This window comes from Balaenoptera physalus (assembly GCF_965194825.1).
Source record: "Balaenoptera physalus genome assembly, chromosome: 3".
In the NCBI taxonomy this organism is placed as follows: Eukaryota; Metazoa; Chordata; class Mammalia; order Artiodactyla; family Balaenopteridae; genus Balaenoptera; species Balaenoptera physalus.
The window spans coordinates 4,591,690-4,604,684 of NC_138890.1; the positions used below are offsets into that span (position 1 = coordinate 4,591,690).

The 12,995-nt window shown below is 58.4% G+C and overlaps 1 protein-coding gene across 9 annotated transcripts in view; it reads right to left on the minus strand.

Moving 5' to 3' along the window:
* Positions 1-3,125: 3,125 nt before the first annotated feature.
* The window catches only part of RFX2 (regulatory factor X2), a 96,374-nt gene continuing 86,504 nt past the window's right edge, over positions 3,126-12,995 (minus strand). For 6 of the 9 annotated variants that reach the window (XM_082455555.1, XM_082455552.1, XM_082455550.1 and 3 more), the window contains 5 exons: positions 12,705-12,802; positions 11,624-11,773; positions 10,739-10,947; positions 6,404-6,557; positions 4,769-5,402 (listed from right to left, as the gene is read on the minus strand). In XM_082455555.1, the coding sequence (XP_082311681.1) occupies positions 5,139-5,402; positions 6,404-6,557; positions 10,739-10,947; positions 11,624-11,773; positions 12,705-12,802 (875 nt within the window). In that variant the 3' untranslated portion in view covers positions 4,769-5,138. Of the gene's footprint in view, positions 5,403-6,403; positions 6,558-10,738; positions 10,948-11,623; positions 11,774-12,704; positions 12,803-12,995 lie in introns of all 9 variants that reach the window. The other 3 variants (XM_082455553.1, XM_082455557.1, XM_082455556.1) reach the window with 1 other exon arrangement.

Consider the following 12,995-nt stretch of genomic DNA (forward strand, 5'->3'; position numbering starts at 1 on the left):
GAAATACAGTATTGAGCAAGGCAGATCAGAGCTACTCACCCTCAGAGCTCATGAGAAAGAGATTTGCCAACAATCACAATATAGTGCAGGAAATACAGAGAAGGGATCCTAATCTAGCTAGGGATCTTCCAGGAAGGCTTCCTGGAGGAGGTGTCAGTTAAGATGAATGCTAAAGAGGAAGGGGTGTGTGTGTGGGGTGGAGTTTAGGTGGGAAGAGCAACAAAGGTGAAAGAGCCTGAAATGAGACACTGGGGTGAGTTCCAGGAGCAAAAAGTCAGAGCAGGGACTTCCCTAGTGGTCCAGTGGTTAAGACTCTGGCTCTCAATGCAGGGGACCCAGGTTCGGTCAGGGAACTAGATCCCACATACTGCAACTAAAGATCCCGCACATGGCAACGAAGATCCCACATGCCGCAACTAAGACCCGGTGCAGCCAAATAAATATTTTTTTAAAAGATCATGCTATGTTAAAAGAAAAAAAAAAAAGTCAGAGCAGCAAGTGGGCCACGGGAGGAAAAGACAAATGACAAGTGACTTGGTTGTCAAGATGTGAAAGATGCAGAGAACTGATAATGAGAATGCTATTACCCGGTGGTTCTCACCTGGGGGCAAGTGACACTTGGCAATCAGTATCTGGAGATATTTATGGTCTTCACCACTGGGGGTGGGGTGCTGCTGGGCCAGGGATGCTGCTCAACACCTCCCAGTGTCCAGAACGGCCCCCCCGCCAACCCAGAGACTTAGCCAACCCCAAATGCCAAAGGTGCCAAGGTTGAGAAACTATTGTTGAATGCTTACTCCAGTACTTTCTATAAATCAACTTATTTAAATCTCACAACAACACTGTGAGGTAGGTGTTTTTATTACCCTTTTTTCCCAGATGGGGAAACTGATCTAAGTAATTTACCTGAGGGCACAGCTAGTGTCCAAGCCCGGCTGCCCTGCTGCATCTCCAGGCGGGGAGGGCTCAGGGAGTGGCCAGGAGGAAGGAACCAGTGGCCACGTTAGGGGCAGTCTGGAGGAGGTAGGAGGGACGGAGGACATGCAGGTGGCCCTGGGTTTCTGGCCCGGACAGTGGGATGGGGATACAGGCAGGAGGTCTGGATCGTCAGATGCTGAGCTCCTGTCTTGCCCTTTGGAGGGCGACGCACCCACGAACCTCTGAGCCGCGGTGGGCGGGCAGCCGTGGAGCAAGTCAGCAGCACGTGGATGAGGTCACGGAGGTTGTGGAAGGAGCAGGACCCAGATGCAGGGGGTGGGGGTGGGGGCAGCCAGAAAAGTGGGAGAAAAACTGGGGTGGGGGTGACACTCCCAGCCAGGGAGAATCTCTCTGTTCTTACTTAGCATTCCTGTAGCTGACGTGTGTGTGTGCGCATGCACGCACGCACGCCTCGCATCTCACTTCAGAGTTCTTGCTACCAGAGAGTTCTTGGAGGCTAGAACACCTATCGGTCCCCCTGCAACCCTCCCAAACTGTGGCTTATTGAACTCTGACTCGGGGCCATTAGGGTTATAATGATCACCAGGAACCCAGGTTCCTTCTCTCTCATTGCTTTGCCATCCTTATTTTATGATGTCCACCTCGAGGTCCAAGATGGCTGCCAGGGCTCCAGCCATTTTGCTTGCATTCCAGCCAGCAGCCTCATTTTCCTCATGTGTACAGTGGTGGGCGGGGTTAACACCTACCTTGGAAGACTGTCAACAAGAAGAGAAGAATGGACCAGAGTGGCAAGAAGCCACTGTGATTGGTCAGGACCTCCTGGAGGCTCTTGGTAGGACTGGGTCCCCCTTTCGCTGTGCCTGTGCCCCGGAGCCCTACCCAATGGGCCACTCGAGGGACTCGATGGCCCACGGGCCTTCAGCAGCCTCCCCTCCTCGTCTCCTCTCCAGCTCCTGGGGCGGGAATCACGTGGGCATCTCTTGTGTTCAAGAGCCTCGCCAGCCACCCAGGCCCTAAGGTGCTCTCCCCTCCCAGGGACCCTGCCGCCTGGCCCCGGGCCGGGATCTCCAAGGGGGAAGATTGGGGGGTCGGCTCCTGCTCCCCGCAAGAGCTGGTGCTGCTCAGGGGGGCCTTGGGCTGAAATCGTGAACCACGGGAGGGTAGGGACGAGTCTGGGTTCCGCTGGGTTCTCAGAGCCTGGCAGAGGAGTCGGCCTGGAGTCAGGGCCTGGCCACCCGGCTGAGGGGAGGCTGCGTGCTTGGGTCCTGAGAGTTCCTCCCCAGGATTGGCCACAGTATTTGTGGGGCCCAGTGCAATATTAAAAGCATGGGCCCTTTGGTGGAAAACTCTTAAGAATTTCAAGATGGTGGCAGCAGAGCCTTAAGCCAAGCGCAGGCCCTGGAGTTCCCAGCCTGGGATAGCGATGGATGATTTTAGTGTCACCTGGGGTCCCCAGGGCCTCCACCCGGGACAGAGGGGCCTGGGCTGGGGCCAAGGCTGAGCATCTCCAGCGGCACAAGGGGCACCAGCCTGGCCCCGGAGAAGCAGATTTTATGGGTGACTAACGGGGAACCGCGTCCACGTTTCTGGAACATCCTCCCACCTGTGGGCCCTTCCTGGTTCCTGAGCGCATCGCTCTCCTCTGCAGGGTTTCTTCACAGTCCTATAATCCCGTGTCAGGGTCCCCCAGGGTGGGTGGTCACAACAGTATGGATGCCCGGCCTGCACCTTAAGCCCACGAGCCAGGCTGTCTGGGGATGGGGCCCAGGAACTGGCGATTTCGGAAGAAGCTCACGCCCTGATTCTTAGGGGGTTCTGAAGTTCGGGCCGCACCGCTTTACCAGATAAACCCCGTAAACAACCAGTGGGCTGCGTCAGCGGCCGGAGCGTGGATTTATTCTGCGTCTCTGAACCAGTTTAGTCTGTTTACAAACAGTCTCGCCCATCCTGGGCTGAGAGTTGTTTTCTTGCCCTCTCTGGCCTTGCTAAATGCTCCTTCTGGAACATTCCCCAGAGAGCCGGAGGAAAGCACCGCTGCCCTCCCTTCCTGGGCTCGTGTGGCCCAGGTCTGGCCAGGCTGGCTGTGCCAGGGCCAGGGGAGTGTGGGAGGGAGGGATGCGTCCTCCAAGGCCACTGGAGGGGGCGGCGGGGCAAAGGCTGGAGTGTGGATTGTGACCCACAACAGGCACGTTCAGTGTGTTTATTGCAACGGGAAACGAGAACGGGCTTGGAAGGCTGGTGTCTTTACTGTCATTTATATTCCTCCTCGAGGAATCCGGCAAAGGACTAGACAGAACGTAAGGCAGAAACGTGGAAGAAAAGGCAGGCGTCACAATCCAGGAGCCGTGAGCTTGAACGTCTCCCAGGAAAGGAGATGTAGCTTTAAAGACATTCTTTCTGTCTGAGTTCATCTGAGTCTGCAATTTTAAGACCACACGCACGTTGTGATCATGACGGGCTTTTGGTTTCTTAAATGAGATTTCTCGTCCTTCCCTGCTGCTCTCCCCGGGCACCTGCAGGGGCCAGGGATGCACAGCGCTCTTGCTTGTCGAGAAGTAGGGTTTTTAAAGGCCTCGTGAGTTTACATTAGTACCTTCTGCATGAATGAGAAAACAACATGGGGGACTGAATATACTGCGATACACACATTCATAAGGAATGTTCTAATAACAATTAGAGCACAAAACTATTGGTATGAACATATTTCCAAAAGGAGAAATTATTGCATTTGAGAAGCCGATGTTTCTTAGACCAGAGGCTTGTCTTTCTTCTTTGCAGCTGCTTCGGGGGCGGAACTCTGGCACAGAGCTTACTGGTGCAACATGTTATGAGGAACACAGATCCGGAGAGTTTCGAGGTCAGGGCTGGGACAGCCCTTGGGATTCGTTTGTCCCCAGAGAAGAGTGTGGACCCTGAGCAGTTCAAGAGAGGACCTGCTGGGGTCACAGTGCTCTGGGATCGCTACTTCAAAGGCAGACGTTCTGGAAGGTTCTGTGGAGCGGGGCTCAGGCACGGCTGTTCGTGCACAGACTTGGCAGGCTGGCTGCCCTCGGAAGGCACGGTGGAGACCTGGACCTCCCGGCCCCCTTGGAACAAGCTCATTCCAGATCTGACAGTTTAACTTGACGTTGGCTGTGAACCTGGACGGATCCCCAGTCCTTCCAGTTGCTGATCAAGCTTCTGGCTTTGATTCTGAAAGGCCTCACCACGTCTTGGCATGAGCGGGCCTGCCTCGGTGACTTGTCCTTTGAGCTGTGTGGGGCCGTGGGCTGCGCACCGTCCGGGGACGCGGCACTTGGCAGCTGCTTCCGATCCCTTTGGGGTCTAGAGACGGGGCGCCTGGCGGCCAGCAGGGCAGGAGGCCACAGGGCGAGGACCGAGATGGCCTCTCCCCACCGCAGGGCCTGAGGGGGGCTGCGGGGACATGGCCAGCTTGGTGCTGCCCGACGGCTGCGGGACATCCCTTCCTCCCTGGGACCCGCCGGAGTTTTTTCAAATCAGGGTGAAAATCGGAACCAGCTGGCAGGGGGAGAGGCCCAAAGTGGAGGTAGCGACTCGCTCAGCACGGCCCCTTCCAGCTCTGGAGGCAGATGTTCGCAGTGGGGGAAAGAACAGTCAGAAGAAGGAAAAGGGGTCTGGGCGCCCCATCTGAGCTTCAGCCGCGGTCGCAACGGTTTTCCTCTTGAGGGAGAGCGTGTCCTTTAAGGGCGCCCTGGCCCGGGGGCCCCAGCACTCAGAGTAAAGGTCACTTCGTCCAGGAGGCACTACCGCAGCGGAGCTCTGGGACCCGGAGCCGGGGCGGCGCGGCCCAGCTAGACGCCCTGCAGCGGGTGGTTGGGGTCGCCGCGCTCCCGCTTCACCAGGGGCTCGCCCCGGCCTCGGGCCTCCGAGCGGGCCTCGCTGCCTCCACGGTCCTCGCTGAGGTCATCTGCGGAGGCGGGGTGGGGCGCGGGGCACGTCTTCACGGGGTGCGAAGGGGCCAGGGCAGGGCACTGCCTCAGCCTGGGCCTGGTGACCCAGTCAACCTGGAGGCCTTCCTCCCCACGACCAACGCCCACGTGCCTGGGCCGTGCTCCTGGCAGCGTCGCCCTCGGCGGTTGGGCCCCCCTCCCTCCGTGGGGCAGGGGATGGGCCCCCGGGCGGGGCGCTCTCTGGCCCGCCTGCCCTGCTCCCCCTCTGGACGTGGCCGCAGGAGGCCCTCACCCCGCCAGCCCCTGCCCCGGCACCAGTCCTGTCCGTGGCCCTGCGCTGAGGGGCCTGGTGTGCAGGGACCCAGGGAGCAGGACTGAACGTACTCCGGCAGGAGGGGCAGGGCCTCTGCTCTGAGCCCCCAGGGGACTGCTGCCCCATGTCCCCGCCCCAGGGGCCGCCCTGATCGCCACCAGGCCCAGGACAGGAGGGAAAGCCCAGACACACCCACCTTTGTCGAGCAGTGTCAGCGACAGGGAGGCAAGATCGTTGAACTGAAAGAGAGAAGCCCGGAGTTGAGGGCCCTCTGCAGAGCAGGTGCCGGGGAAGGTTAGCAATGTCCTCGGCCACAGTGGAATCGGGCTTTCGCTTTGTAAGTGAGAGGGCTTCTGCCGTGAGAAGCGGCCCTGAGGCTGCGGGGTGTCTGGGTGTGGCCCCTCTAACACTTTCCAGGGCCCTGCCTGGGAGCCGCTGGAGGGCTGTGGCCTCTTGAGTGGTCAGTGAAGGAACAGCCGCTGTTGATCATGGGCTTATCACGTACTAAAAGCTCTACAAGTGTCGCCTCCTTTCTTCCTTGAAACAACCCTGTCATGACCCTGCAATTCTGCTCCTCGGTCTATACCCCAAAGGACGGAAACAGGTGTTCAAACAAATTGTGTACATGAATGCTCACAGCAGCACGATTCACACCAGCCAAAGGGTGGAAACAGCCCATCTACCAACAGGTGATGGATCAGCAAGGTGGTGCATATCCGTGCAATCAAACAGTATCTGGCCGTAAGAAGGACAGAAGCACCGACACTCGCTACCACGTGGATGGACCTTGAGAACACGATGCTCAGTGAGAGAAGCCAGACACAGAAGGACACACAGGGTGTGATTCCATTGATGGGAAACGTCCAGAACAGGCAGATCCACAGAGACAGAGAGTGGATTCACGGTTGCCAGGGGCTGGGGGGGGTTACTGCCAAGGGGGTGGGGTTTTCTTTTGGGGTGATGGAATGTTCTGGAACAAGATAGGCGGTGGTTTCACAATGCTGTGAATGTACTAAATGCCACTGAATTGTTTCCTCTGAGATGGTTAAAAAGGTAAATTTTACGTTCTGTGTATTTTACCACAATGAGGCGGAAATCCTGCCTGGGTCACGTGAGTAGGGGACAGAGGAGCCAGGGCCTGTCCCGCTTGGGCAGGCGAGCTTTTTCCCACCCGCCGCCCGCCCCCACGAGTGTGTTCTCTTGGGCCCCGAGGCCGGCCCTCTCCTCCCGCGGCGCTCACCTCTCCCATCACGGCAATGGGCGTCTCCCCAGTGGCCTCGGCGACGCGGTGCTCCACCAGGTAGAACATGTACTCGTCGTAGAGCAGCCGGATGAGGTGGAAGGAGCCGAAGCTGGCGGCGCTGCGCAGCGTGAGGTCGCGGATCACCATGGAGCTGAGGCGGCAGACACGGGCTGGCACCTCCGGGACGCCAGGCTCCCCTCCAGCCCCCAGCCGGCCTGCGAGGGGCCTGCCAGCCTCCCAGACCACCCCGTGGCCTTTCCCATCCTCCCCATCCTTAGCCAGCAGCTTTAGGCGCCTAAAAACGAGATTCAAGTTCAGGGTGCCTTTGCCTCTTTCATCCAAAGCAGGGGTTGGCAAACTGCGGCCCAAGCCAGACCAGATCCAGCCTGCCAGCCAAGAATGGTTTTTACCGTTTTGAATGGTTGGCAAAAAAGGTCAAAAGAATTGTATTTCACGACACATGGAAAGTACCTGAAATTCACACTGCAGCATCCATAAATAAAGTTTTATTGGCTGTGCCTGTCGTTGATGTGCTGTGTGCCTGGAAAACTTTATCCCTCAAAAAGATCTACTATCTGATTTTTTCCAGAGAAAGCGAGCTCTGGTCTAAAGGAATTATTTAACGTGGTACCCGACCAAAAGCCCTGGCCTATAAGTGCATCTGCCACGTGGCCCCAAACACCTGGACGCTCCAGCTCAGAACTCACCTACTCTGTGACGTCTAATCGCTGTGGTAGCGAGAAAAGAAACAGGAAGGGACAGGACAGGAGAGGAACCATGGGGCGTCACCCCGGGGTGGCCCTGCCGCCCTGAAGTCCAAGCATCCAGAACCTGGGCGGATCAGTCAAAGCACCCAAGCTGCAGCCATCAAGTCATTTCCTTCTGTGTAAACACCTCTCCCCCTGCTCCTGTCCGGGGAGGCTGTTAACCACTTTGGCTTTCAAAGCGATGTTTGCTCAAAGGATCTTTTTATTTATTTCTTTATTTTTGGCTGCGTTGGGTCTTTGCTGCAGTCGGTGCTCAGGTTTCTCACTGAGGTGGCTTCTCTTGTTGCGGAGCACGGGCTCTAGGCACGCGGGCTTCAGTAGTTGTGGTGCGCGGGCTCAGCAGTTGTGGTGCACAGGCTTAGGTGCTCCACGGCCTGTGGGATCTTCCCGGAGCAGGGCTTGAATCCGTGTCCCCTGCATTGGCAGGTGGATTCTTAACCGCTGCGCCACTAGGGAAGTCCCTCAAAGAATCTTTTGAAAATTTAACGAGCCTCAGTTTATCTTTTAACCGGTTGAAACTGCTGCTGGTTGTGTGTTAGCAATGGGGCGTGCGGGCGAGTCAGCAAAGACAGCCGACAACAAATCAGTTTACTTGATTCTTCTTGCATCTTCCCGGGCCAGTGTGCAGACACGCTCTGACGGCATTTTGGTTCAGCAGTGGAAAAGGAGAGCTGGCTCCAGCCGGCTGTGGCTTCGAGATGCCCTGGAAGGGCAACCAAGGAGGGGACCTGGGTGGTGCCTGCCTGTGTCCAAATGAGCACTTTAGGAAGCAAAGGTCACCTGAAGAACGTTCACAAAGAACGAGCACAAAGGCCGCGTACGTGGGCACAGGGAACAGGCTCGGGGTTTGGGATGTGTTTCCTGCTCAGAAGCTCCTTTGGCTCTGTATGGCTGACCCCCTAAAGGTAAGCGAGTGAGCACAGACCACGGGTCCCTGGGAAGGGGCCCCTGGAAGGGGCCCCTCACCCCCTCCCACCCTCCCTTCCCCACGCCTGGAAGCGGTGCTTGGTTTTCATGTTGCTGCCGATAACACAGGCCTGGAACGAAGCTGCTTGCATTTCAAAGTGTTCAAATATGGTCTATGCTGCTCTAACAGGAGACAACAGGCCCAAATGCTTCGAGTCACCCTCCCACTCTGTGCCCACCCAGGGGGGTACCCGGCACCCTTCCCTGAAGGACCCCCTGGATCGGGCGCTGGTACCCGGCACCCCCCAAGCCTCAGCGTCTGGTTTGAAGCTTTGGCTTGAGAGGCTTTTCTGAACCGCCTCCATGGTCACCTTGGTCTGTTTTGGGTTCTCCAAACGGGTTCGCAACTTCCTGCGGTGGGAACATCAGTGAAACTCCACTGGGAGAAGCCGGACTCGAGCCTGGCCGTCAGCTTACCCGGCCCCTGCCCACTGCTGTCCATTTGCTGGTGGATGCTACAGAGACAAGTCCCTTAAACTCAACAAGCCGGAGTCAGGTGGGGCCTCCGTCGTTACAGAGAAAAGCAGCCCCCTCTCACGGAGGCCGCGGCCGCTTTCAAGCCTCAGCTGGGTTCTCATCTCTGCAGTGTAAGGTCACGGGCTCACCCTGCGGGTCCCGATTCCTCAGGTCACGACTTCCGGCCACGGGGGCGGGGTCTGAGTCCCCACCGGCTTTCTCTGCAGCCACCGACTCCGTTCCTCCCCCATCACCCCAGCGTTGCTTTATCGCACTTTTTGACTAAATCCTGTTCCCTCTGTGGTGATGGGGTGTAAGTCCACAGCTGAGCCACGTGGTCAATCAGGCTTACAATCCCCTTCTCGTTCATTCATCACTCAACATTCGGAGGCTGAGGAGCAGCGGGGAACAAGGGCGACGTCCCGGCTCTGGAGGAGACCTGGGTGATCGTCGAGGAGACGGGCAACAGACAAGCCAACAGAGAACGGGGTGACAGGCAATGGAAGAAAATCCAGGCGCAGGGGACAGAGGACGGGAAGGGGAACGCTACTTCACTCGGGAGGTCTGCAGGCTTCTCTGAGGATGATCGGGCCGCAGGGCTCCGTGGGGAAGGATGTTCCAGGCAGGGGAGGGCAGCGCAGAGGCCCTGAGGCCAGCAGACCAGGGCAGAGCACGAGGACGGCGCTGGGGACAGGGAGTGGCTGGGCCACAGCTGGCCGAGGGGTCAGGAAACTCTCCGATAAGAGCCAGACAGTAAATAGTCTTCTGCTCGCCACTGCTCAACGCTGCTAAGGATCTGTAAACGAGTGGGCCTGGCCTCGCGCCAGTAACATTCATCTGCACAGCCAGGTGGACGGCGACCTGAGCCCTGGGCCACAGCCGGCTGACGGGCTGTCCTGCACGGCCTGCGGGCAGGGAACAGCTGACCGTCTTCCTGGTTAACTGCCTCCGTTTAACAAAACGCTCCATTTCCACGGGTTTATCGCTGATTGGGACCGGAACGCCGCCGCAGGGCTTCTCTGGGTGAGCACAGCCCACGTCTTCTGGGCCGGGTCCTCCTGCAGCCAGGCAGGGTCCCCCGCTCCCGTTCGCCCAGGGGAGAAGCGCGGCGTGGGAACAGCTTTCCCTCGGGACCCTGACCGCACCGCTCCTATCAGCTGGAGAGTAAACTGCCGGGCTGGATCCTTTCATGTCTTTTTCTTCCTCTCTTGGTTTTCTTTCATGGGTTCTCTTTCTCACATTCTTTCTTCTCTCTCCATATGTTTTTCTCTCTCACGTTTACTTTCTGTGACGGTTAGTCTTCTGTGTCGGTGATGGGCAGTGATTCAGTCAAACATTAGTCTAGGTGTCGCCATGGTTCCCGTCCACCATCCCTCGACTTGAGGTGGAGAAGCTCAGCCTCCACACTGGGGTGGGCCTCACCTAGTCAGCAGGGGGGCCTTGGGAGCAAAACTGCGGTTTCCCTGAGGAGGAAGGGGTCCCCGCCCGCGGACGGTGGCGTCTGCTCCCCCGCTTGAGCGTCCAGCCCGCCAGCCCCTGCTACGGACTTCGGACGTGCTGGCCCCGCGATCACGCCTGCCCGTTCCCTGAAATAAGTCTCCTTACATTCACACACATACACCTAATTCACTATAATACAGTTACATACATCGTTTTAAAACATGTCCACCTAACCCTCACCCAGGACCATCGCGTGGGGAGCCGACGCCCGTCCCTGCCCCCTGCTTGCACTTGGCAGTGAGGGGATAAAGGCTCATGTTGCATCCTGTTTTCTTGGTTGCTGTCCTAGCTGGCCCCTCGCACCGCGATTCCCCACCTGGTTCTCATCTCCCACCTGCCACCACCTGCGCTCCTGTTCTCTCTAGATTCTTCCTTTACCTCACTCTGTGGGGATGCTCTAGGGGCAGAAACAAAGGCTCGTGCTTGAGCTGCCATGTCTCTCCAGCAGGCAGGCCTGAGATGACGGTTTCTGTCTGCAGAAGCCTTTGTAACCCAGTTTTAGGCCCCAGGAGGCTCTGGGCCTGCCCCCACGAGCCCCCAGGAGTGAGGCCCACGGGATGGTCTGCGTCTGTGGGCCTTGGCCTCCCCCCAGGCCTGCCCCCACCCGCCCTGGAGCTCTCTGGGAGATCAAGGGCACACCTACCTGTAGAAGGACCATTTCAGCAGGAACTGCCGGGCAGCCTTCGGGAAGCTGGGGCTGCCCGCGTGCTGCTTCAGCACCTGGGTGACTACGTTGTCCAGCCAGCTGGCCCACTGGTCCAGGGAGCTCTGCTGCTGCAGGGTCAGCTTGAAGTCCTGCTCCAGACGCTGCACCACGCCCTCCTCGCACTGGCACACCCACGAGGCCTGCTCCTGTAGGGCGCGGGCAGGCGAGGGCCGGGTCAGGACGGAGGGACAGCGACATCTCCCGGGCGTGGCCCTAGGCCAGACACACACAGGCACAGACACCTGCTACTCTCGACCTTTTCCAACTGCGAGCTCGGCACCCGCTTCGTGGGGCAGAGACGGATGGCCATCCAGAGGGAACCTGCCCGGCTTCCAAGGGCCTAAATCCAGGCTCCCTGCATCCTAGGCCCAGGCTGTACCACGTCTTCGCGTTGTGTTATTTCTAAGTGGCCACTCCTCTGTGTGTGTGTTTTTGTTTATTCGGTGGATAAACTCAGGGCCTACACTAGACGTAAACACAGCAGCAGGACTCCCCTGACGGCGGCTGCACTTTCCTAAGCCCAGAGGAGAGAGCCGTGAACATGGCAGTGGGAAGGCAAATTTTTAATGAAAATGGACCAAGGTGTCATCCCAGAGCCTGGAGGCCAGGGGGACGATCACCGAGTGGAGCCTGGGGGTCCCCGAGGACTGTGGGCGCTTCAACCCCGACCCTTTTCATGCAACAGAAGCGTGGGCCGGGCCCGGGTGCGGTGCCGGTTTTGCGGTAGGCTGAGTTTGGTGAGTCTGCGCATTTTTCTAGCGGGTGGAAGCCGGGTCCGCGTGCCCCGGTCCCAGGCCGCGGGGAGGCGCGCGGGAGAGTCACCTGCACGTTGGCGAAGTCCACGCGGTTGAGGTCGCTCAGCATCTGGCTGATCTGCGCGGTGTTCTGCAGCACTGCCCGGGCGGCCTGCGCCAGGTGGTTGAGCGACGTGTAGCGCCGCAGGGTCTGCGCGAAGGCGCCGACCACGCCTACCTGGGGCCCAGGAAGGTGTGAGGGTAAGCCTGTCTCTCGTCTCAGGGGCGTGGCGGCGGAGGGAGCGGGAGAGAGCTGTTCTGGCAGGGGAGAGGGACCCGCCCTCCGGACAGTCTCAGAGACCCCAAAATCGAGAATCAGTGAGGGACACGGGCATCACCAACGCATGGAGTGGCATCTACAGCAGACGCCACAGCACAGGTGAGGCAGAATTCAGGACAGCATGGCCAGGCCCTGGCTTCTAGGATTCCTCTGGCTCTCTGGGAGGGACGGTAAAAATACCGATTCCCAGGCACCACTGGCTCAGACGTTGTGGGGTGTGGCCTGGAAATCTGCAGTTTTGAACAGCTACCCAGGCGATTCCTAAGCATCCCGACGTTTTAGACTCACTGGCCTAACCAATCAATTCCAGGTTGTGGGGAGCAGGCAGACGGGATGCCCAGATCTGGCCCCGCCTGTGTGAGGCCGTAAGAATGCTCTCGAGAAGGGAACGGGATCAACTCTTTTCCACAAGTAGGCCTGATGGCCATGTTTTACATTCTGATCTGTGGCCAAGACGCTAGCGATAAGGGTGACCACAAGGAGATTAAATCCCCCTCCTATGATGAGCAGAGAAACATTTGATCTGCTCTGAATCAACCCAAAAGTATCCCAGCAAAGACATCTTCTGTCGGGCGCTCCCAGCCAGCACCTGTCCTCCACCAGCAGCAGCCCTGGGCCTTCCTAGAAGGACCACTTACCCTCAGGACACACAGGAGCAGCCCCCTTTCTCTGGGGCCCAGCGGTCCTCAAGTTCCCCGGGGGCAGAGGGACAGGAGCCCCCTCCCTTCACAGCACAGCAGGGCCCGAGGGGGCCCCAGGCTGTAGCCTCTGCCCTCCCCCCACCACCCCAGCGTGGTCTGGAGGCCCAGACCCCAACCCCGACCGTTACCTTGGTCTGGATGACCTGCTGTGGGAAGTCGCTCATGGCGTTCGTCAACCAGCCTTCCAAGCTCTTGGCAAAATTGCGGATGGCCTGTGTCAGGGTACCTGGGGGACACAAGTATTAGCTGTGAGAAAGGCAGTGTTGCCCGTCAGAATCAGCTCACGTGTAAGAGATGCACATGCCGTGGAAATGACCACCCACCGAGAACAAGCAACACAGAGGAGAAGAGATGGTGAGAATTTAGGGCACTTAGTGACGGAGGTGCTGAGTAGGAACTAGGGCCAGCCCAGCGCCGTT